The sequence below is a fragment of the Lactuca virosa genome, chromosome 6 (genome assembly GCF_052849685.1).
Source record: "Lactuca virosa cultivar CGN04683 chromosome 6, Lactuca_virosa_CGN04683_v6, whole genome shotgun sequence".
NCBI lineage: Eukaryota > Viridiplantae > Streptophyta > Magnoliopsida > Asterales > Asteraceae > Lactuca > Lactuca virosa.
Window position 1 is genome coordinate 77,041,007 of NC_136431.1, and position 22,604 is coordinate 77,063,610.

At 39.9% G+C, this 22,604-nt stretch overlaps 3 protein-coding genes and 1 pseudogene across 3 annotated transcripts; 3 read left to right on the forward strand and 1 right to left on the reverse strand.

The window, feature by feature from the left end:
- LOC145121671 (uncharacterized) lies at positions 1-1,341 on the forward strand. Its single transcript, XM_079057385.1, has 2 exons — positions 1-576; positions 736-1,341. Exons 1-2 carry the CDS (start codon positions 1-3, stop codon positions 1,339-1,341), a joined length of 1,182 nt encoding a protein of 393 aa, XP_078913511.1.
- Positions 1,342-1,443: 102 nt separating this feature from the next.
- On the forward strand, positions 1,444-2,126 carry LOC145121672 (uncharacterized). Its single transcript, XM_079057386.1, has 3 exons — positions 1,444-1,753; positions 1,871-2,013; positions 2,121-2,126. The coding sequence occupies exons 1-3, from the start codon at positions 1,444-1,446 to the stop codon at positions 2,124-2,126; spliced, it is 459 nt and encodes a 152-aa protein (XP_078913512.1).
- Positions 2,127-3,430: 1,304 nt separating this feature from the next.
- On the reverse strand, positions 3,431-4,178 carry LOC145122768 (uncharacterized). The gene is made up of 3 exons (XM_079058337.1): positions 4,072-4,178; positions 3,588-3,747; positions 3,431-3,508 (listed from the first exon to the last, which is right to left on the reverse strand). Exons 2-3 carry the CDS (start codon positions 3,741-3,743, stop codon positions 3,461-3,463), a joined length of 204 nt encoding a protein of 67 aa, XP_078914463.1. The 5' UTR covers positions 3,744-3,747; positions 4,072-4,178; the 3' UTR covers positions 3,431-3,460.
- An 11,714-nt stretch (positions 4,179-15,892) lies between these two features.
- On the forward strand, positions 15,893-22,345 carry LOC145121673 (regulatory-associated protein of TOR 1-like; annotated as a pseudogene).
- The last annotated feature ends 259 nt before the right edge of the window (positions 22,346-22,604 follow it).

The following is a 22,604-nucleotide window of genomic DNA, read 5'->3' on the forward strand; positions in this document are numbered from 1 at the left end:
ATGCATTTGTTTCCCAAGGTTTTGATACTTGGAATAAAAAAAGATGCATTTCAGACTCATGTGGGTAGTGTTGATAGTTTGCACAACAAAGCAAGAGAAAAATGTGATTTTTTATTGAGAGAAAAACAAGCTATTAATGTAGTCTTGAGGTGGCAAACCGAAGCGGAGGACCATAAATATAAAGATCGATTACGTGTTTCTATTATTGTTGTTAGACTTTTATTGAAAACCGGTTTACCGTTTCGTGGTCATGATGAGTCAGTTAACTCGGGAAATAGAGGGCTTTACATTGAAGTGTTAAAAGCCATTCGGGAGACTAATGAAGATATTTTCAACAATACTTTAGAAAATGCTCCTAAAAATAATCAACTTATTTCCCCTAAAATTCAAAAAGAACTTGTACAATATTTTGCACAAGAAGTCCTTTTGAGTATTCGCCAAGAGATTGGTGTAGATGTATTTGCTTTATTGGTCGACGAATCTAGTGATGTCTCGAGAAAGGAACAAATGGCTATTGTTTTGCGATGTGTTGATAGTCTTGGCTTCGTGAAAGAAAGATTCATAGGCATTGTGCACGTGAAAGATACATACTCTTTCACACTAAAAAAATGTCATAAATGAAGTACTTACAAGCAACAAGTTGAGTTTTAGTCAGATAACTTTTTTTTATTTCAATCTAATTTAATTCGCTTTATGTGTAATATTATATATAATATTTTTTAATTTTTTTAATAGATAAGAGGACAAAGTTATGATGGGGCTAGCAATATGCGAGGGGAATTCAATGGTTTGAAAGCTTTGATATTACAAGAGAATGACACAACTTTTTATATAAATTGCTTTGCACACCAACTTAAATTAGTGGTTGTGGCTGTGGCTGTAGCAAAGAAGCATGACAGTGTTAGTGACTTTTTTGAACAAATTTCATTGGTGGTTAATATTGTTTGTGCCTCGTGTAAAAGAAAAGACTTACTACGGGAACAAACAAGAGAATGGGTGCAAAAAGGCTTGTGTAGTGGTGAACTTGAAACCGGGAGAGGGTTAAATCAAGAGACTACACTTGTTCGAGCGGGAGATACAAGATGGGGTTCACATTTCAACACACTCACAAGTTTAATGAAGTTGTTTGCGGATGTTCTTGTAGTTTTAGAATTTGTGAAAGTGGATGGAGGATCATTGGTAAACCGTCAACAAGCGTCCGAAATCTTAGCATATTTTAAATCTTATGAGTTCGTGTTTTACTTATATATGATGTATGATATTTTACACCTCACTGGTACATTATCAAAGCAACTTCAAAAAAAAAGATCTAGACATTTTAGAAGCAACTTCGATGGTTAGAGGGACAATGGACACATTGCAATCTTTAAGAGACACGGGGTTTGCTAGCATTTTGCCAAAGATATCCTTTTTTGTCAAACACACAATATTGCTACTTTGGAAATGGAGAATTTTTATGTTGGTGCAAGAAACCGTACGACCACAAAGACCAATAAATTTCATTTTGAGGTTGAAATCTTCAACACAGTGGTGGATATGCAACTTACAGAATATCGAGATCGATTTAGTGAAACAAGCACCCAGTTATTAGAATACATGGGTGCTTTGACCCCTTGTGATTCATTTGCACAATTTGACAAATCAAAGTTGTTGAAGTTTGCTAAGTTGTACAAGTATGACTTTGATGATTCAGATTTGATAGATCTTGAAGGACAACTTAAGATATTTTATCACTCTTGCATCAAAGATGAGCGTTTTACCACTTTGAAAGGAATTTCCTAGCTTTCTCGTTTGATGGTTAGTACGGGGAAACATCGGTCTTATCATTTGGTTTATAAGCTTTTGATGTTGGCTTTAATTTTACCCATAGCGACCGCAAGTGTGGAAAGATGTTTTTCGAAGATGAAGCTCTTGAAGACCGACTTGCGCAACAAAATTGGTGATGACTTTTTGAATGACGCGTTACTTTGCAATGTTGAGACCGAAACACTTGTGAAAGTTGAGAATGAAAAAGTAATGGAGCGGTTTCAAAAGATGTCCGTACGAAGATGACAAATTTAAATTGTAGTAGATAGTTATGTTTTTAACTTTTTATGTAATGAATCGATTTTTTGTATTAGACATAATGAATTATTTTTCAGTTTTAAATTATATTTGACGAGAATATTTTTTTTGGCAACCCCTACTATCAATTTCTGCGTCCGCCCCTACCAGAAAGTGAATATGAGATAATATAACATTTGACTTTATTTTTCATATTCATAAAGGCCAACTTTATAGACCTTTAAAATGACAAATAACTCATTTGTATTAAGTGGCGGACGCATACTGTTTTAGTAGGGGTGTCCCTCGTACTTCAAACCGGTGCACCTAATAGAAAAAAAAAATTTACACTACGTGCCGGAAATTGAGCAGTGGCCCGGGACCTCCAATGCTCCACTAAGGTCCGCCATTGTTTGTATTGGATTTTTGATAAGTTTTTCTCTATACCAGAAAAATAAATACAAAAACATGAAAATTCTAAACACGAACTAGGAACTAAAAACCTAGTTTTTAAAACATTGTTAATATTTGTAGGGTTTGTAATCGAAATGTAGATTAAAATCCCTAACATATATGATCAATCTATGCATACTTATCACAAAACTGAATTATTTTTAAAGAAAAGTATGCTTTATAAATAAGAAACTTCATTAAATGGTACTCACATATCTTTTCATTGAAGTTTTTTTACATAAAAAACAATAACAAATATGCTAATTTATAAGCGCAATATTCCAACTGCTTTTGACAAATTTACAAATCCAACATAAAACGGCAAAGAAATGTTTAGCTGAGCCCCAATTTTAGAGTTAGTTTGGGAAAACTAGTTTGCTACTAGAAGTTGTGAACCATAGTTTTCATTTATGGATAAATGCTTGATAAAAATAATTCTAAGAGTGTTTGATAAGTAGTTCTAAAACTGTGGTATCAAAACAATTTGAATCGATATAGTCAAACCTAATAAACTCACTAAAAACATATCAAACAATCTTGTAGTCTTTTTAAATATATAAAATGAGATAAAACATAAAAACTAAAAGCTGTAAAAAACACCTAATTGAAATATCTTTTAGATTATAACTTTTTTGTTTAATACTTTAATTCGAGCTTAAAATTCTCAAAACTGGATCCAAAAATACCCTTATAACTCCTTATACACACTTCAAGTTTTTTTCCAAAAAAAGATTCTATAATAAATTAAAACCAATTTATGATTTTGCATGCAATATATTCAAAAGCTTTCAATCATGAACAAAATTATTAACATAATTCCAAGGATATCTCAAAATGCCATGCTTCAATCCACAGCAAACAAATCAATAAAATCACACAACCATTACTAAGTAACACTTATGCTACCTAGTAATTATTTAACCTTCAAAAAAAAAAAAAAAAAAAAAAAAAAAACTTCATATGCTTATGCTTTCTTTCCAATCCCATGAGACATGTTATAAATTCCTCGAACCTGTATAAAAAAGAACAAAAACAAATTACAAAAAAAACCCAACAAAGTCCAGTGAAGATGAATGAATACACACACTCACAATGAGAAAGATGGAAGATCCAGCCAATGCAAGAGGGATAGCAACAGATGTGACTTTATCCATTGGACCCTTGAGATGAGTGCTATTCTGAATGCTTTGAAACAATCTTTGCTTCTCAATTAGCTTCTCTCTTGCCCTAAAAGGTGTCTCCTCCATCTTCCTGCAAATTTTCATCATGTCATCAATGGAATCCCAAAAAAGAATTAGCGTTAATCGAACCGTGTAATGTAACATGCTCACAAATTTCAATTAGATTCACAGATTTTGAAACATGAATAACAGAATGAGATTCGATTGATATTAGACAGAGATCGGTGATATCGATCAATTGAACGTTGGTTGATGAATTTTATGGAAGAAAAGAGGAATTTTCGGGAAGACGATGCATGGGCCAATTAGAACAAACTTATAGAAATATTGAATCGTAGAAATTAGATTAATGAGTAACTGAGTAAGGGTTTCAGATGAAGAGGATTCGACTTACGTGAGAGTGGGAAAAACGAAGAGCCTTGGGTAGAATAAAAAATGGCGATTCGAAGAGCGAAAAACCACGGCAGAGATGACGATCTGAAAGTGATGATTATGAAATGGTAAATTTTGGCTGTAGAATAAGATTCAGAAATCAAGGAAATAAAAATGGTTGGAAGTGGCATTGGGCTTGTAAGGCCTAATATTGGGCCTTGTTCAGTTGTTTTGGTACAAAAATAAAATCTCTTGCCTTTCTACTGAAGATGGGCATGCAAAGTCCAAAATATTCCAAACCGGTTTAGGAAAAAAAAAAAATCAAAAACCATACGGAAACAGGTTTTTCCAAAATCGGTTTGGTTTGGTTCGATAGGTTACTATTGGTTTGGGGAGTTTGCGGTTGAAACTAGACCGAGACTTGTTTGAAAAATCAAACAAAAAATCGTTTACAGTGTGTTTGACACATTAGCAGAAAAATCAGTTTTTAACGTTATATCTTATCAATAAATTGTCTAAAGTAGCTTATAAGCTAGTTTATAATTTACGATAAATTACTTTTGTGGTCTCATCAAACATCAAATTGCAATAAGCTTAAAAAATAAACTAGTTTATGCTTGCCAAATAATATACATAAAAATGTTGTTTTGATCCCATAACTTCTTTACATTCTTTACATTTTTATTAAAACAAAGATTTTGTTGTATTTATCTTTATAAAATTTGAGTAGAAAAAATATCATTCTAACACCTTGGTTGAACCTGAATAATTGAAAATACCTTATGCCATGGCGAACTTCGTTCACTGCTGAAAAGGAAAGTTCGACAGAAATATTGTTATCCAAACCAGATATGATTTGTCCACTCATCGGCCATAAATTTTTTTGTAAAACCTGTAATTTGATTTTCCCCAAATATACAATGCTTCTTAATCTTATTTTATTCCCATATAATGGTTAATCACATAAAATCGGGGATTTCGTTTATTTAGACGATGGGATATGTATTTAATTTGGTTACACATATCTATCAATTTAGTCTCAACATATATGAATGGTTGAATATAAACTTTAATGATCATCTTAAAAATAATCAGCATCCCTTTGAGATTCTTGAACAATTCTCCCTTTTTACTCACATTATGCCTCGCAAGATGATAATAGTAAACGCCATCTTTAAAATTAGATGATCTTTTATTAGAACAAATTACTGAAATGGTCTCTGTAGTTTGTACAAATTTCGTGTTTTTTTACACGCTTGCTCCCTCCGTGAATATCCCGTTAGCCATCCCTGTTAAAAGAGCCCACATGCCTGGCACGCTAGGGGTAATCTCGTCTTTTTAATTCAAAACCCTATAAGAACGTTAATATACATATACAATTGACAAAACCCATCTCTTTCTCGTTGTCTTATTCTTCTCTGCATTTTTCATCCTCTGAGAAATACACGTAATGGCGATTACCTGTGATTCTGGTCATCCTACTGTTATATGCACCTCAACGACAAAGAAAAACCAAGGAAAGTTATTTTATTGTTGTACTGGGAAAGTATTTTTTTTGCTAAGTCACTGTTTTCATTTATACACTTAATCTCTCATGAAATTACTGAAATTGCAGGGGCCACGATGTGGTTTTGTATGTTGGGTTGATGAAGATACATATATCCATGCCAAAAGTACGAATGAGCTTCAAAATGAAATCAAGAAATTCATGCTATTACTACTGTTAACTTGGGTTTTCTTTGTGGCTACTCTAATCTACAAATTGTAATGTTATTGTTTTGGAATGTAATATAATTGACTTGTCGGAAGTTATGTAATGAGTTCCAAACGTTGTTTTTTTTTGGGTTTTTGTATTTCCTGTTGGATGTATCTGTAATGGAATGGAATGCAATTGAAATGGAATGGAATGAAGTTGTTTTTAGGTTATTGTCTTTCCTATTGGTATGTAGCTACAATAGAATGGAATGCACATGATATGGAATGGAATGAACATGTTTTTAGGTTTTTGTTAATGTAATTGGAATCTAATTGGATTGGAATGGAATGTTTAAAACATCCCATAGTTAACAAAAGATCATCACAATGTTATCAAAAGATCACTACAATGTTTAAAACATCTTAGAGTTAACAAAAGATCATGAGAATGTTATCAAAAGATCATTACAATGTTATCAAAACATCACTATAATGTTTAAAACATCTTAGAGTTAACAAAAGATCATCACAATGTTAACTAAAGACCAACACAATAACATAATTTAAAAAGCCATTCCATCATGCTATCAAAATACATAATCTAGTATAAGAGAATTTAAACAACCTTCTTTTCCTTTTTCCTAGCCCCACCTTGCTTGCTTGGACCTGCATCATTACCTCCACCATCCTTCTTCCCCTTCTTCCCAGCCCCACTTTGCTTGCTTGGATCTGCACCATTACCTCCACCGTCCTTATTTCCTTTTTTCCCAGCCCCACTTTGCTTGCTTAGACCTGTACCATTACCTCCACCATCCTTCTTTCCTTTCTTCCCATCTACTTAACCTTTGCAGCTCCTTTTGTTATGACCAACATTTTTTCATTTTAAGCATGTCACAAACTTGTCTTCCCTTGAAGCCCTACCACTCACCATTTCTTCTGATTCAACCACACACTTCCTTCTTTTCTTCTTAGGTTTACCAATAGGGACATGGTGCTTGGGAAGAAGCAATGTTGTAGAACAAGGATACTTTACCCATATTCTTCTTCCATTGATAGGCTCGATCTTGAAGGAATACATTTCCTTCCATGTACTCAACCAGTAAGTGGGATGCACCCACGACTCAGGTAAACCAATATTTATCATGTTTTTTCTCATGTCCCAAATTGCCACCAATGCATGTTTACAAGGTATACATGTCACACCCCCAAACATGGATGGCGGAAATGTCTGGTGGTGGATGACTTCATGAACAGTATCACAACATAATGTACAATAGTGATCAAAGCAAACACAACCATCATAAATATAATTGAGAATGTTACATTGTTTCCAAGTATTGTATGTTTCAAAACTGATGATATATGGTCCACTAGCATGGCCCAGACTGCTCTAGCGAGCCAGCCTAGCTTGGCGCGCTCCTGCCAGCCTTGTCTGGCGTTCTCCTGCCAACCTTGCTGGGGACTCCCTTGCCAGCCTCGCTGGGGAATCTCCTGTTGGTTTATATGACTAGTTCCAGTCCGATGTCATTGGCCGCGTACCAATAACACCAGACTGGGGGGACTTGATGATATATGGTCAATTGGCAAGGCCTAGACTGCTCTAGCGCGCCAGCCTGGCCTGGTACGCTCCTGCCAGCCCTGCCTGGCGTTCCCTTGCCAGCCTTGTTGGGGACTCTCCTGCCGGCCTGGCCAGGCGCTCCCTCGCCTGGCACTCCCTTGTCATCCCTTCCTGGTGCGCGCCCGCCAGCCCCGCCCGGCGCCTCCGGGCGGCCTTGCCCAACTCCTTGCTAGTTGGGCCTGAATTGGGCTGGCCCAAGGCCTGACCTAATTGCCCCCTATATAATGAATAGTATCTCCTCCATGGAGAGGGATCTTCCCCCATGGCTCAGCCGCCACTATACTCCGGCCGGGTGGCTCAGCCGCCACCCGCCGCCGTCAGCCACCATACACCACCACTAGCACCAAGATGGTTCTCTCCAGCTATGGAGGACCACCTCAGATCTTCCATCTAATCTAACTTGACCGTCAGAGTCCGCTCCCGGGGCACAGTCCCTGGGTCGGCTCTAACGACTTTGCACTGTGATGTCCAGATCTCCGCCGTAGCAGAAGACCAGATAAGCCGCCGGAGGTTGATGTCGCATCATTTGGCGCCATCCCGGACTTGAACAAGCAGCCATCACCTTGTTCTTCCTAGATCTGTTTAGATCTGTTGAGTTCCACATCAGGTTTTCTCAGATCTGTCCATTCTTATCCCTCATTTGATCAGATCCGTTCAGATCTGATTAGCTATCTTTTAGATCTCTCGATCTGATGTGTTTTCATTCAGATCCATAGATCTACTTCATTTTTAGCTCAGATCCCCTGATCTACTTAGTGTTTTTGTTCAGATCTATGGATTTGCTTTGTTTCTTAGACCAGATCTTTGGATCTGTTCTAGTTTTGGTTCATTCAAAGATTTTTCGAGTTTACAAAGGCATTTCAGATCAGTTTCGTTTTTCTTTTCAGTGACCCATTCAGTAAGTTGGGGAGAAAAGAAATTTTTTACAAGTTTATCCTTTTATCAAGTTCATATTATTAGAAAATCGTTTTTTAGTTAAGATTTTTTTTGTGTATAACCTTACTCCCAGCAACATTTGTTTGTAAACAAAGCTGGAATGCTTGTACATTTCAAAAAATCGAGTTCTTACTCACTTTTGTTCATATTTTTGGGTGTTCTTTCTTTAGAAGCTCAGAGAAGAGAAACGAAGTTTTTTACAAATCTGCTCTTGCTTACACCTTGATAGTTTGTTGAGCAAGCTGAAGAAGGAAAGAAAGTTTATGAGAAAAAAAAAAACCCTTCTCAGATCTGTTTCTTTTTTATATTCTGAGGATTTGTTTAGCAAGTGGGAAGAAAAGAAATTTTTAAGAGTTTTATTTCAGTTTATATATCGTTTTTAGCTATGATATTTTGAATGCAATCCTACCTCTGCAACAATTGTTTGTGCATACAACTATATGACTTGTACATTTCACAAAACTCTTCAAAAAAAAAGAGAGAAGGGAGGAGAAAATATTTCTATAAGCTTTTATCTTATTCTCAGATCATGTTAACAAGAGCATATTCTAGTTCACAATTTTCTTTGAACAAGACCTCTCATGTCTGTTTTGTTTATATTTTTGGGCCTTTTCAAAAAGTTTGAGGGGACAGGAGGCTTTTTACCCCATGTCCATCGATTTTTGTAGAACTAATCTCTAAAACATTTATTTGTACCCATGGCTGGGATGCTTGTACATTTTATCAAATTAACAAAAGAAAAAAAAAGAAGTCAAAGTTCAAGAAATGATGTTATTTCTCTCTCTAAGGCTATGGGAAGTACATGGAATTTTACAGCTCATATTTCCAGTGAATTGTATAAAATATTACAACAGTAAAGCTGTCAATCCTAACCATATAAACGACAAAAGAAAAAAAAGGGTAAAGGTGCACAGTGCACTAGACTAATGACAAGACATATGACAGAGTTGTCTACAAAAGTCAAAAAAGCAAAACCGACCCCACCTGGTCCAATCCCTTATGTACAGAAAAACAAAAGAGTCGGACCCACCGGTCGACACACCCTCCCAAGCAGCCAAGGACGTCCCAAACCCGAGCTTCTCTCGCCAGAACGAAAGCCCCAACTACTCAATCCCCGGTCGCACCCAGCTCCGCCACTCCACCTACTCAACCCAGATCTTATGAATCTCCAATCGCTCTCTCGCAGAGCCACCCGCTGATCCCCACTATCTCAATTGTCTTCGCCAACAGGCACCTTCAAGATCCAGCGCCACCAGTGACAGGTAACACCATCATCGCCTCACAGTCGCGACCTCCGGTCACACGCCAACAGTCACCATCGACTGCAATCACCGGACGCCATCCACCTCCCTCCAACGGCGATTATCGCTTCCCCCAGCAGCAGCGCCGGCGTCAAGCAATAATCTCCATCTAACAAACACACCATCGATTGTCGATATCGTCGCAGGGACCCAAACCTCCAACAGACCATCCAATCGCCATCCCTAGACCACCGGTCGGAACCCAAAGCGCCACCTGTCATCCTCCTGCGACCATACGACTGGGGCTCAAGTTCCGATTACCTTGGCATCACCGCACCACCGTTCTCCATCTGCTCCACTCTCACCACCCAACGACAGTTGGACTACCGCACCTCCCTTCGATAGACCAAATCCAGCATCAGCAATCGCCGACGCCAGATACCTTGTCGACTGCCAACTAAACAAAGTAGCGCCATGCGCTGACCCCTGTTTCTCGATTCGCAGCCAACCGGAGCTACTGCGATCCGAGAGGGCTGCGCCACCGTACCAACGCTCCGATCTCCCTCTCGTGTGGCAAGCTCCCTTTTTCTTTTGGCATATCCACGAAAATCAGATACAGAGAAAGCGAGGGTACCAATAAAAGGACTTGGGCTAAGAATCTTATCAGATGGGCTTACAAGATTATTGGGCTTATTCAATCAGGCTCCTTTTTTAATTTTGGGCCTCTTCTAAGCATTTTTGGACCACTTTAGCAACAAATGGGCTATGCATTTGCCTCGAGTTAATAGTCAGATGCTCAATGATCGAATGCTGTGATTTTTACTCAACAAAATCCAAGATTTAGAAAACGCATTGCAGTCCGGATTCACACAACTAAAAAAAAAGGGAAAGAGTAAGTAGTACATTGTCACTACTACTATTAGTAAAGCATTTTGAAATAATCCTCTGCAACCGCGCTGTCCGACTGTCATAAGCCGCGTTGCCAGCTCCATACAGTCTCGCTACTCAGCTCTCATCAGTCGTGTTGGCCGACATCTCGCAATCGCGCTGCTTAACTCTCGGCAGCCGTGCTATCCGCTCTTTATTAGCACTTGTGTCGCCTAGCTCTTTCCAGCAGCTATGTATCTCAACTTTCAGCAGTTGTACATCCATATTTCCCTTTTCTTCGCCCCCTCTAAGAAAAAAAGGGGGGGGGAATAGTGTTGGTACGACACTATGTAGAAGTGATTTTTATTCCCAAGGGGAAGAGTTAAGGTACATAAAGAGCTGATACCATGAATGATGGTGTATCCTCGAGGTGACGTTGGTATTCCGGATTGAAAGAGTAGCCACGTGGTCCGACTCTCAAATAGTCGTATTACTCACCTATCGCTAGCAGCTCGCTGCCCGGGCCTCAACGGCCCTGCTGACCAGTTCCTGACAGCAGTCTCGCTACGCACCACTTGACAATAGCTACACTATCAAGCCCTAAGTAGCACCGCCACATAGCTCTCCGCAAACAGCCAAGACAGCGAGGCATGATTTATTAGTACGACTAGCGATGCAGCAAAGCATCAGGTACCATTCCGCTTTAACCCAGACTTATCACACGAGCTAGACACATAAATTGTAGGGTGCTACGCCCAATCATACGAGGTTCAGTACCCTCGCCTTGAGTCGCCTGGCTTCTCAGCCCGACTCCATTATAGAGGCAAGCTCCGCATGCGAGGTTCAGTACCCTCGCCTCGAGTCGCCTGGCTTCTCAGCCCGACTCCATTATAGCGGTAAGCTCCGCATGCGAGGTTCAGTACCCTTGCCTCGAGTCGCTTGGCTTCTCAGCCCGACTCCATTATAGCGGCAAGCTCCGCATGCGAGGTTCAGTACCCTCGCCTCGAGTCGCCTGGCTTCTCAGCCCGACTCCATTATAGCGGCAAGCTCCGCATGCGAGGTTCAGTACCCTCGCCTCGAGTCGCCTGGCTTCTCAGCCCGACTCCATTATAGCGGCAAGCTCGGCATGCGAGGTTCAGTACCCTCGCCTCGAGTCGCCTGGCTTCTCAGTCCGACTCCATTATAGAGGCAAACTCCGCATGCGAGGTTCAGTACCCTCGCCTCGAGTCGCCTGGCTTCTCAGCCTAACTCCATTATAGCGGCAAGCTCCGCATGTGAGGTTCAGTACCTTTTCCTCAAGTCGCCTGGCTTCTTAGCCCGACTCCATTATAGCAACATGCTCCGACCATTCCACGCGACGCTCTTCCGCGTGACTTTTCTACGACCGCTGGAAGCCAAGCCCAACCCATTCTGCGCGATGCTCTTCCGCGTAACATCTCCATGATCATTGGCTGCTAAGCCCAAGCTACTCTCCTAAGTCGCACAACATAAGTCACGCATCGTCGCGCACCATAAGTCGCGCATCACAAGCTTATTCCACACCATGATCTTGGTGCTTCCTTTCTCACAGTCATCATGGTTCTCTTGTGCTCGGACGATCGATGAAGTGTTATCTACATTACACCATGCTATAGTGAGGATACTCTCCAGCAAGAAGGTCATCCCGACAGTGGCCATGCTACCTACGACCCCACAGCATCTCTGTTTCCTGGCTCTCGGAAATGGTCTCGCTGTGCAACCCTACCTGTAGCCTCGCCGCGTACCCCACATCGCCTCTGTTTCCTGGCTCTCGGAAATGGTCTCGGTGTGCAACCCTACTTGTAGCCTCGCCGCATACCCCACAGCACCTCTGTTTCCTGGCTCTCGGAAATGGTCTCGCTGTGCAACCCTACCTGTAGCCTCGCCGCGTACCCCACATCACCTCTGTTTCCTGGCTCTCGGAAATGGTCTCGTTGTGCAACCCTACCTGTAGCCTCGCCGCGTACCCCACAACACCTCTGTTTCCTGGCTCTCGGAAACGGTCTTGCTATGCAACCCCAAACTATAGCCTCACTGCCTATCCCTCAACAATTCTGTTGTCTGGCTATCAAAAATAGTCTCGCTATGTGACCCTCGCTAGCAACCTAGCTGCACAGCTCTTGGAATCTCTTCCACTTATATTATGGCCAACAACCTTACGGTTTATTGGCTTGAAAACATAGTCTGACACGGCTACCTACGCTACCCACATCAGACTGGGGGGAATCCAGCTAGGTGTAGCCCGAGCAAGAAAGACCCTCAAGACGGTTATTAATGCAGACTATGTAGATGGTTACTGGTGACATCCCATCTGCGCATGGATACCACAACAATCACGTCGGATAACAGTCTCAGGGACTAAATGGCAAGCTTACGCTTCTTAGCTACCTCGCCCCGACATTCCATCGACATCAGTGTCGTGTAACACACTTTAGCAGCCTCGGTCTGCATTATCGCAGCAACAGTTACGTTGCGTTGCACCGATAAGCTCACACTCCTTTCAATGAAGGAGTAACAGGTCAGCTCAAGCCGCATAAGCAATGTTTGGCTCTTCGCACAACCCCACGACTCTCGTGGGCGAGGTTCGGTCATTTCTCTTTATTATTTATTGTATTGGTGCTTTATCTAGTCCGATCCGATTGTCAGCAACCCAATCGCATCAGACTAGGGGGACTTGACGACGCACAGTTTATATGAATAGTTCCAGTCCGATGTCATTGGCCGCGTACCAATAACACCAGAATGGGGGGACTTGATGATATATGGTCCACTAGCATGGCCCAGACTGCTCTAGCGAGCCAGCCTAGCCTGGCGCGCTCCTGCCAGCCTTGTCTAGCGTTCTCTTGCCAACCTTGTTGGGGACTCCCTTGCCAGCCTCGCTGGGGAATCTCCTGTTGGTTTATATGAATAGTTCCAGTCCGATGTCATTGGCCGCGTACCAATAACACCAGACTGGGGGGACTTGATGATATATGGTCCATTGGCATGGCCTAGACTGCTCTAGCGCGCCAGCCTGGCCTGGTGCGCTCCTGCCAGCCCTGCCTGGCGTTCCCTTGCGAGCCTTGCTGGGGACTCCCTTGCCAGCCTTGCTGGGGACTCTCCTGCCGGCCCGGCCAGGCGCTCCCTCGCCTGGCACTCCCTTGTCATCCCTTCCTGGTGCGCGCCCGCCAGCCTTGCCTGGGGCGCGCCCGCCAGCCCCGCCCGGCGCCTCCGGGCGGCCTTGCCCAACTCCTTGCTAGTTGGGCCTGAATTGGGCTGGTCCAAGGCCTGACCTAATTGCCCCCTATATAATGAATAGTATCTCCTCCATGGAGAGGGATCTTCCCCCATGGCTCAGCCGCCACTATACTCCGGTCGGGTGGCTCAGCCGCCAACCGCCGCCGTCAGCCACCATACACCACCACTAGCACCAAGATGGTTCTCTCCAGCTATGGAGGACCACCTCAGATCTTCCAGCTGATCTAACTTGACCGTCGGAGTCCGCTCCCGGGGAACAGTCCCTGGGTCGGCTCTAACGACTTTGCACTGTGATGTCCAGATCTCCGCCGCAGCAGAAGACCAGACAAGCCACCGGAGGTTGATGTCGCATCAAAAACCAATTACATTATGATGACAAAAATGAATAGTACGACGCCGTAACGTCCCATCCTCAAAAGCCTTGTGATTACCTGTTTAACGGTTTCCTGAGAATACAAGTAGTTTTGAAAAGTGTCAACAATTAAGTTGGTGAGTTCATAAGAATTTTGTATGGATAAAAATCTGTAATTATTTCCTTGTAAAATGATAGTATTTGTTCCCAGAAAATCCAATATTTTCTTAAAATGAGTTGTAGTCTTAAAAACCCTAAGACCAAAAATGTATAAGTATTTCTATACTTAAAATAGTATTACGTAGTTTTATTCTTATATAAAACCTTTTGAACACATGTTACCCCGTAAACTAAATGTATTCTTGATTCCCCATGTGAGTTATTACAACAATGCTAAAACCAAAGTTGACGTGCCACGACGTTCTTCAAGCGTCAGAATGTTAAACATTTGTCACCCAGACCTGCCCGGTCTAACTGTAACTAGCAGCTTAGGTGCGGGATTGTCAGTCTCGTATAGATCTATACACAAGTATCATGCTCTTTTACCGAGATTCTGGTTATAATTCAGAACTTTAGTGTGTACTCTGGTAGGTACGGTGAAGACTTTGTCTCACATAATTGTTTCAACAAGTTTACGTTTTGTGTAATGAAAACCATTGTAAGTGTAAGTATCATTTTTTCATAGTATTAATATAGTGCATAATAATTATATACTTTCATATAATTATTCGTTTTGTCCTAAAATGTTATAATGGTGTTAATGACCCATAAACTATACCTATTATAGTTTATTATAAATGTTTCGTTGTACCTATACACACACACACACACACACACACACACACATATATATATATATATATATATATATATATATATATATATAAGTTAACATGTTTAGATGTTCATAAATAACATATATTATACATCTAACACAAGTATATGAACTAATAGTATGATAAAGTCAGTTTTCTAGTTTTTAGCATTTTTACGTCGCCAAACGGTAAATATTGAACTATAAACTTTGTAAAATTTATTTTTATCTTTTTGTGAAGTTTAAGTCAAGCTAACTGTATATGTTTAAAACAACATATTTTAGGTCAAGTTTCACAAAAATGGTTATAACCATTTTTGTTAGAAAACCCTAATTTTTATAGAAAATGATAGATTTTTAGGTTTTCTTTTTGTAAAACCAAATCTTTGGTATTTATAACTAGTTTCATAACATATGTCCAAAATAACATATTTTGGTTTATATCCCACAAATAAAATAGTGTAATAATTTGGTTATAACCATATTTGCTAGAAAAGTCATATTATGTTCATAAAAACCATAGTTTTTATAGTTTTGTTTTTATGACTTTTTCTCAAGAACATATAGTATGTTTATACCCATTTGTCATAGAATTGAATTTTATGCAACATACCACACATAAATGTCTTTAATACTAGGTAATAACATTCACTACTAGAAAAACAGTCTTTTACGACGCGGAAACCACGACACTCATTGATTTATGTTACGCAAAAGAGAGTGACATTAAAAAAGTGTCATCTCTTCAAAAAATTTAAGGATTTAGGTCACGCATTATTGCGTGCCCTTTAATTAGTGTCTAAACAAAAAAAAAATACGGAGGGCACCTATAATAAAATGTGTGTCGTCTATGGATGTCGTTTTATAAATTTTAATGGAACGCGCGTTCCATCCCTTAATAACCAGGGGAAAAATGAAATCCTAAAAAATTAAAAACCCCGCCTTCCTTTTTTCTCCTTTCCCTCTTGCCCTAATTATCGACGCTCAAATGAAAAGGAACGACTAGACGCAAAGTTGAAATTGGTCGGAGAATACGGTCTACGATGCAAGCGAGAGCTCTGGAGGATGCAATATGCACTCAGCAAAATCCGTAATGTTGCGATAATGCTTCTAACTCCTGAGGAGAAAGATCCACAAAGAATATTCGAAGGCGAAGCTCTCTTGAGGAGGATGAACAGGTATGGTTTGCTGGATGAACGTTCTTGCCCTCACTGTTGAAAACTTCATTGAACGCCGTCTTCAAACCCTCATCTTCATTGAACAGACTATTTATCTTATCAAAAAATCATAGGGATCATTATCTAGGGCCTTTTTCAAGGAGTGCTCTCTGCAACGTTCTCTACCTCGGCTCTCCTCACCTGCAAGCGACCTCAGCTCACCTCTTTCCACCGGAGACCTCAGGCTCACCTCACCTCACCGGAGACTGGAACGAATGCTCAAGTTTCCAAGCCCTAGGTCTGATTAAGGTATGTTTATCATGATCTCGACACACCTCAACAACACCACTACAACTCAATCTCAGTCGTCGACTTACTCTGTTGACCAATGTTCTCTGTATCACCAACTTCTTGCCTTCCCATGGTTCGCTAATCAGATCCGATTCGCCAAAGCTCACGACTCCATGTGAGTTCTTCCCTTTGTGTTGTATCTGAAGAAATTAGAAAAGCTTACGATCGAAGTTCATGAGAATTACTTGATTTACCTGATTGAAATCACTCTCCATAGACAAATGATTTGAGCACAAAAAAAAGTGAATTTAGAAATTTTTTAATAGTTCACTCGTGAACCATGAGAGCAGGTAACCTGTTTGAATAAATGCATATGAGATGTTACTTTTAAAATTTCTGATTGCGAGAGAAAAAAGAAGAAACCTAGAGAGCATGTTGTTAGGTAAAATATGAAAGGTTGAAAACATGTGGCTATGCATGTGAAATAAAAGAATCAAATTCAAACTGAAAGTTGGAAAATAAGTGGTGCATTCAACATGTTCAAACTTGAAGTTGGTAGACTTTAAATTGGTTACAACTCTTTCTGTTTTCACATGGCAAACATTCACCTATATATATGCATGTATGTTTTGCATATTTGGTGTGCAAAAAAACTTGAGAGAACATCAAGTGTAGAGTGTCAAGCCAATTGTAATCTTGTGAGTTTTAATAAAATTCTCTAGTTGCAGCCCGTGGACGTAGGATTTGCACCGAATCCGAACCACGTAAAATCCTTGTGTTCTTCTTGCTTTATTTTCGTGAGTTTGTGTGTGTGTGATAGTGTGTTTCCGCTGCGTGTACCCGGTCCGGTTCCTAACAACTGGTATCAGAGCCAGATTAGCGAGGTTTGGAGGGTACAATCATTTTTTTTATCACGCACGAGTGTACCTGATTTGTATCTTGTTTGTCGTAATGGCTGAAGACAAGGTTGTAATCGAAAAGTTCAACGGTTCTGATTTTAGCTGGTGGAAAATGCAATTAGAAGCATTGCTATGTCAGAAAGACTTGGACATGGTACTCGGAGACAAACCGGAGAAAATGGAAAAAGCTTTTGAAGATGCGTGGAACTCAAAGGACAAGAAAGCCAAGGCGGTTATTACATTGTCGTTGACGAAGAGCGTTGCTTTCAACATCATGAATGAAACCACGGCGCGTGGTATGATGGAGGCTCTGTCAAATATGTATGAGAAACCATCGGCGGCTAACAAGGTGTTCTTGATGAAGGAGTTGTTCACTACAAGGATGAATGAGGAAGGCTCAGTTACGGTTCGCATTAACAATCTAAATTCAATTCTGTCCAGATTATCATCTGTGGGAATTAAATTTGATAACGAGACTCAAGCATCACTGCTACTAGCTTCTCTACCTGATAGCTGGTCCGGAACAGTTACTGCTGTTACGAGTTCCGTGGGGACCAGTGGTATGACTTTTGAAGGGGTTAGAGATTTGGTTCTTGGCGAAGATATCAGACGCAAGAATCAAGGTGGATCTTCTTCTTCTGATTTATTAAATGTCGGAAGAGGTAGAGGGAATAGCAGGAGCAGTGGGAGTTGGGGAAAAAGTTCTTCTAGAACTTTGAAGAATGTGAAATGCTGGAACTGCCAAGAGGTGGGACATGTTAAGAGTCAATGTCCAAAGAAAGAATTAAACATTGCTGGTGCTGAGAGTGTGTCTGAGGATGATGCACTGATACTCAATATGGAAAGTTCTGTGGACTCTTGGGTCATGGATTCAGGGGCTTCGTTTCACGCCATGGACAACGGGGAAACGATGGTGAATCTAAAAAAAGGAGATTTTGGAAAGGTACGATTAGCAAATGACGAGATGCTTCAAGTAACGGGCATGGGAGATATTGATCTAGTTACTTCATTGGGAACTACATGGAGCCTGAAGAATGTCAGGGTTATTCCGGAGCTGAAGAAAAAATTGATTTCTGTTGGTCAGCTGGATAAACAAGGACTGGAAGTAAGGTTTGGTGGTGGTAAATGGATGGTGGTCAATGGTAATTCGGTGATTGCTCAAGGTATGAAGCGTGGGTCATTGTATATGGTTGAGGTACCTGCTGAGGGAAGTATGACCATCCCGATTAAGCAAAACAAAATCTGGTTCGCTAAATCTACTGCTAAGAGAGTTCATTTTGCAAACATGAATTCTGGAGCCAAGGGGATGTTAGCTGAACGAGTCGGAAATTCTAAACCATTCAGGGGATTCTGTGACAGTGGGAGCACGGGGTGTGTTCCGGGTACAGTTACAAAGAGCCGTTGGGTTTTGAAGACTAAGACTGGAAAATTCTCTCTTGTTGGAAGTTTGCAAAGTTTGGAGAGTGTTAGTGGTCCTCGGTGTATCTCTGGATCTGGTGGAGTGTCCAAACCGGTTGAGACAGAGGATGAGTCGGTGGTGGGATTAGCCACGACTGAGTTGGAGCTAGTGGGAGCTTCAACTGGCCCTTCTAGTACTTGAAGATGAGGGGCGGCTGCAATTAGAGAAATGGGACTAAGTTTAGCTTGTTCTTAGGAACTGGAGGCTTGGAAGACTTGGTTGTTTTAAGATTACTGGAGTTGGATGACAGAGACGGACCATGTTGTTCAAACTTTCAAGTGGGAGATTGTTAGGTAAAATATGAAAGGTTGAAAACATGTGGCTATGCATGTGAAATAAAAGAATCAAATTCAAACTGAAAGTTGGAAAATAAGTGGTGCATTCAACATGTTCAAACTTGAAGTTGGTAGACTTTAAATTAGTTACAACTCTTTTTGTTTTCACATGGCAAACATTCACCTATATATATGCATGTATGTTTTGCATATTTGGTGTGCAAAAAAACTTGAGAGAACATCAAGTGTAGAGTGTCAAGCCAATTGTAATCTTGTGAGTTTTAATAAAATTCTCTAGTTGCAGCCCGTGGACGTAGGATTTGCACCGAATCCGAACCACGTAAAATCCTTGTGTTCTTCTTGCTTTATTTTCGTGAGTTTGTGTGTGTGTGATAGTGTGTTTCCGCTGCGTGTACCCGGTCCGGTTCCTAACACATGTAACCTAGTTTCATATGTAATTTCATTAAGTTATTTAGCATACCCAACTAATTGAGGGTTAAATGCGTGTTTTCATTACTGTTAATCTCTTTTTGTTTATGTAAAACATTATCTTTCATTAAGTTAGTTAGTTTCATATGCAATTTCATTAAGTTAATCTCATTACTGTTAATCTCATTAAGTTATTTAGCACACCCAACTAATTAAGTTATTTAGCATACCCAACTAATTGAGGGTTAAGTGGGTTGGTCTCCAAATTGCGGCCTAAGGACCGGGTAATCTATTGTTTCCTACATTTACCCTTTCATCATTTTCGATTTCCTTTTGCATTTTATATGCTTATAAGATAATCTGCTATCAGACAAGATGTATGCCTGTTTCTGTCTGACCTATTAGTTTCCCACTAATACTGATTAGATGAGTAGGGTGACCTGTTATCATGTATGCTTGCCACATAAAGTTGTATTTTGCCATGCCTGAGTGACTTGCACCAACATTTATTAAGAAAAAAGCTTGTAGTGGGTGATTTAGTTTTATTAGTTGGAGTTCACATGGTTATCAAAGTAGTTTGCTTTAGAGATTTGCTGGAGGCTGCTGTTGGTATATGCTAAACCAAGCAGCATATAGTTGTTGCTGTGATAGACAAAGCTCATCATGCTGTTCTTGTAACAATGATAATTTATTGCTAATACAGCTATGCATTTGAAAACAAATGCTATGTTGTGTTGGGTGGTTATTGGTAGTGTATTTCTTTATAGTTTGCTCTGAAATGATGTTTTTTTATTAGCTGCAGATGAAAACAGGATGTGTTGCTCTTGTTCTATGTTTGAATATCAGCGTGGACCCACCCGATGTAATAAATATTTCACCTTGTGCCAGAATGGAGTGCTGGATAGGTATAGTTATGAGTTTATGACATTCACATTCTTCTTCTTGCTATCAACACATCTGTTTCTTCTTCAAGGATGTTAGTTTTGTTTTAGTTATATAGTGCTTCAGATGTTTATATTTAAATGTATTTGATTTTAGATCCATTTTCTATGGCCCCACAAAAAGCTCTTGAAACAATCGGAAAAACATTGAGTTTCTAGTATGAAAGGTGGCAACCCAAGGCCAAATACAAGATTCAGTTAGATCCTACAGTGGAAGAAGTGAAGAAACTCTGTACTACATGTTGCAAATATGCCAAATCTGAAAGGGTTCTTTTCCATTATAATGGTCATAGTGTACCTAAACCAACTGCCAATGGTGAAATTTGGTTTTTTAACAGGGTAATTATATGTTTTTATTTTGCACTATCTTTCTATCTTCATGCCTTGTATTCAATAGTTTCCCTAGACTAATTTCCTCTATTCTTCTTAAATGTTGTAGAGTTATACACAGTATATTCCATTGCCTATCAGCGACCTTGACTCATGGCTCAAGATTCCCTCCATATATGTTTTTGATTGTTCTGCTGCAGGGATGATTGTCAATGCCTTCATAGAGGTATTATTAACTATTTATTTCTTGACAACATTGTTATTATTGTTTGACTAAATGCTTGAATATCATTTATATGTATATAGCTCCAGAATTGGACTCCCTCAAGTTCTTCTTCTTCTTCTTCAGGAACTTCACCAAGAGATTGTATTCTACTTGCAGCATGTGAAGCACATGAAACCCTATGTGGTAATAAACACATATGTGGAAATAAACACAAGAACTTGCTTATGATGTTATAATTCTTGAATCTTGATTATTTTGGTTATGGTTTGACCACGTGTCATTACAGGGATGCATGGGATATGGCTGCTAAAATCTGCCTTTCTCAACTTCCAACATTGTTCGAGGATCCCAATGCAGAATTCCAGGTCTGAGATTAAATTGATTTTTTTCTAGTTAGTTCTTCGGATGCTTTCTTGATAAAATTATTGATTAATTGTTGATGTTGATGTGGCATTAATGTTTTTCAGCCAAGTCCTTTTTTCACTGAGCAATTGACAGTATTTGAGGTGCCACATCTGGAATCATGCATGGATCTCCACTCTTAGATGACTCATCACAACACTCTGATCCTGGGCTCCTGAATGACATCATAACAAATGGTGTCACCAACCACACAACAAATACAAAACCACGCCAGCTGGACAATGCCCTCTACTCCCAATGTGTGTCTGCCATGTGTACATTAGCAAAATATCCATCACAATGCATTGAAAGTTTAGGGAAGCAAGTTCTTTCCATTATAGGGATTGAACAAGTTCCCACAAAGTCTGTAAAACCAAGTGGAAGTGTAAGGTCAGGGGAACAGTCATCAACTGCTAATAGTCTAGCTGGGTTAGCTCGATTATCTTCTTGGTTTGATATGAATGGAGGTCATCTGCCTTTGACTTTTAGAACTCCACCTGTTAGTCCACCTAGACCAAGTTACTTAACAGGAATTGGAATGAGAAGAGTCTGTTCACTAGAGTTCAGACCACACTTAATGGATTCAGGGCTTGCAGATCCTCTTTTAGGCTCACCTGGAGTTCCAGGAGCTTCAGAGAGAAGCTTTTTACCTCAATCAACTATTTACAACTGGAGCTGTAATCATTTCTCAAAGCCTCTTCTTACAGCAACTGGAGCTGCAATGGTGAAATTGAATTTTGATTTATGTATTTTTCTTTTTGTTTTTCATTTTCAGCTGGTAGCAATCTTTATAATCCAATTGCTCGATGGGTTACAAATTTTGAGACTGGTGCTAAAATAGCTTTGCTGCAGCCTTTCTCTCCAATAGTGGTTGCTACAGATGAGGATGAATGCATCAGGTATGCCACCTTTGTTTTCCCTTTGTCGTGTTTGAATTGTTTGGAATTAGTTATGTTATGTCAATGTATGCTTTATCGTCCATTTGATTGATATATATCATATGCTTTATATATGGAAATTCTTGTGTTATGATAAATACCAGGATCATTGATTCCCACACATCCTTTGCACACAATGCAACTGAGTTTACCACTAAGAAAGCATTGTAAATGTTTTAAGTATTGGTAATCTCAAATGGACTGTAACACCCATAAAATTCAAGCCAAATTTAAACTTTTTAATACATTTTAAAACCATTTAGTTATTACAGTTTGTTTTCAAAATGGTTCATACATCAAAGTATCCCCAGAATCAATCATGAAAATATGAGGAGGTGCACGATCACGCCTTCGCCTTCCCACAATCATCAGAAGTGCCTGAAACAAAATCAACAACTGTAAGCCCGAAGCTTAGTGAGTTTCCCCAAAA

Coding starts and splice junctions, on each gene's coding strand:
- LOC145121671 (XM_079057385.1), top strand. CDS start 1: ATGCATTTGTTTCCCAAGGTTTTGATACTTGGAATAAAAAAAGATGCA. Junction 577..735: donor GATTCATAGGCATTGTGCAC/GTGAAAGATACA, acceptor TTTTTTTAATAG/ATAAGAGGACAAAGTTATGA.
- LOC145121672 (XM_079057386.1), top strand. CDS start 1,444: ATGGAGAATTTTTATGTTGGTGCAAGAAACCGTACGACCACAAAGACC. Junction 1,754..1,870: donor CTCTTGCATCAAAGATGAGC/GTTTTACCACTT, acceptor TTTTACCCATAG/CGACCGCAAGTGTGGAAAGA.
- LOC145122768 (XM_079058337.1), bottom strand. CDS start 3,743: ATGGAGGAGACACCTTTTAGGGCAAGAGAGAAGCTAATTGAGAAGCAA. Junction 3,509..3,587: donor GATCTTCCATCTTTCTCATT/GTGAGTGTGTGT, acceptor TTTTTTATACAG/GTTCGAGGAATTTATAACAT.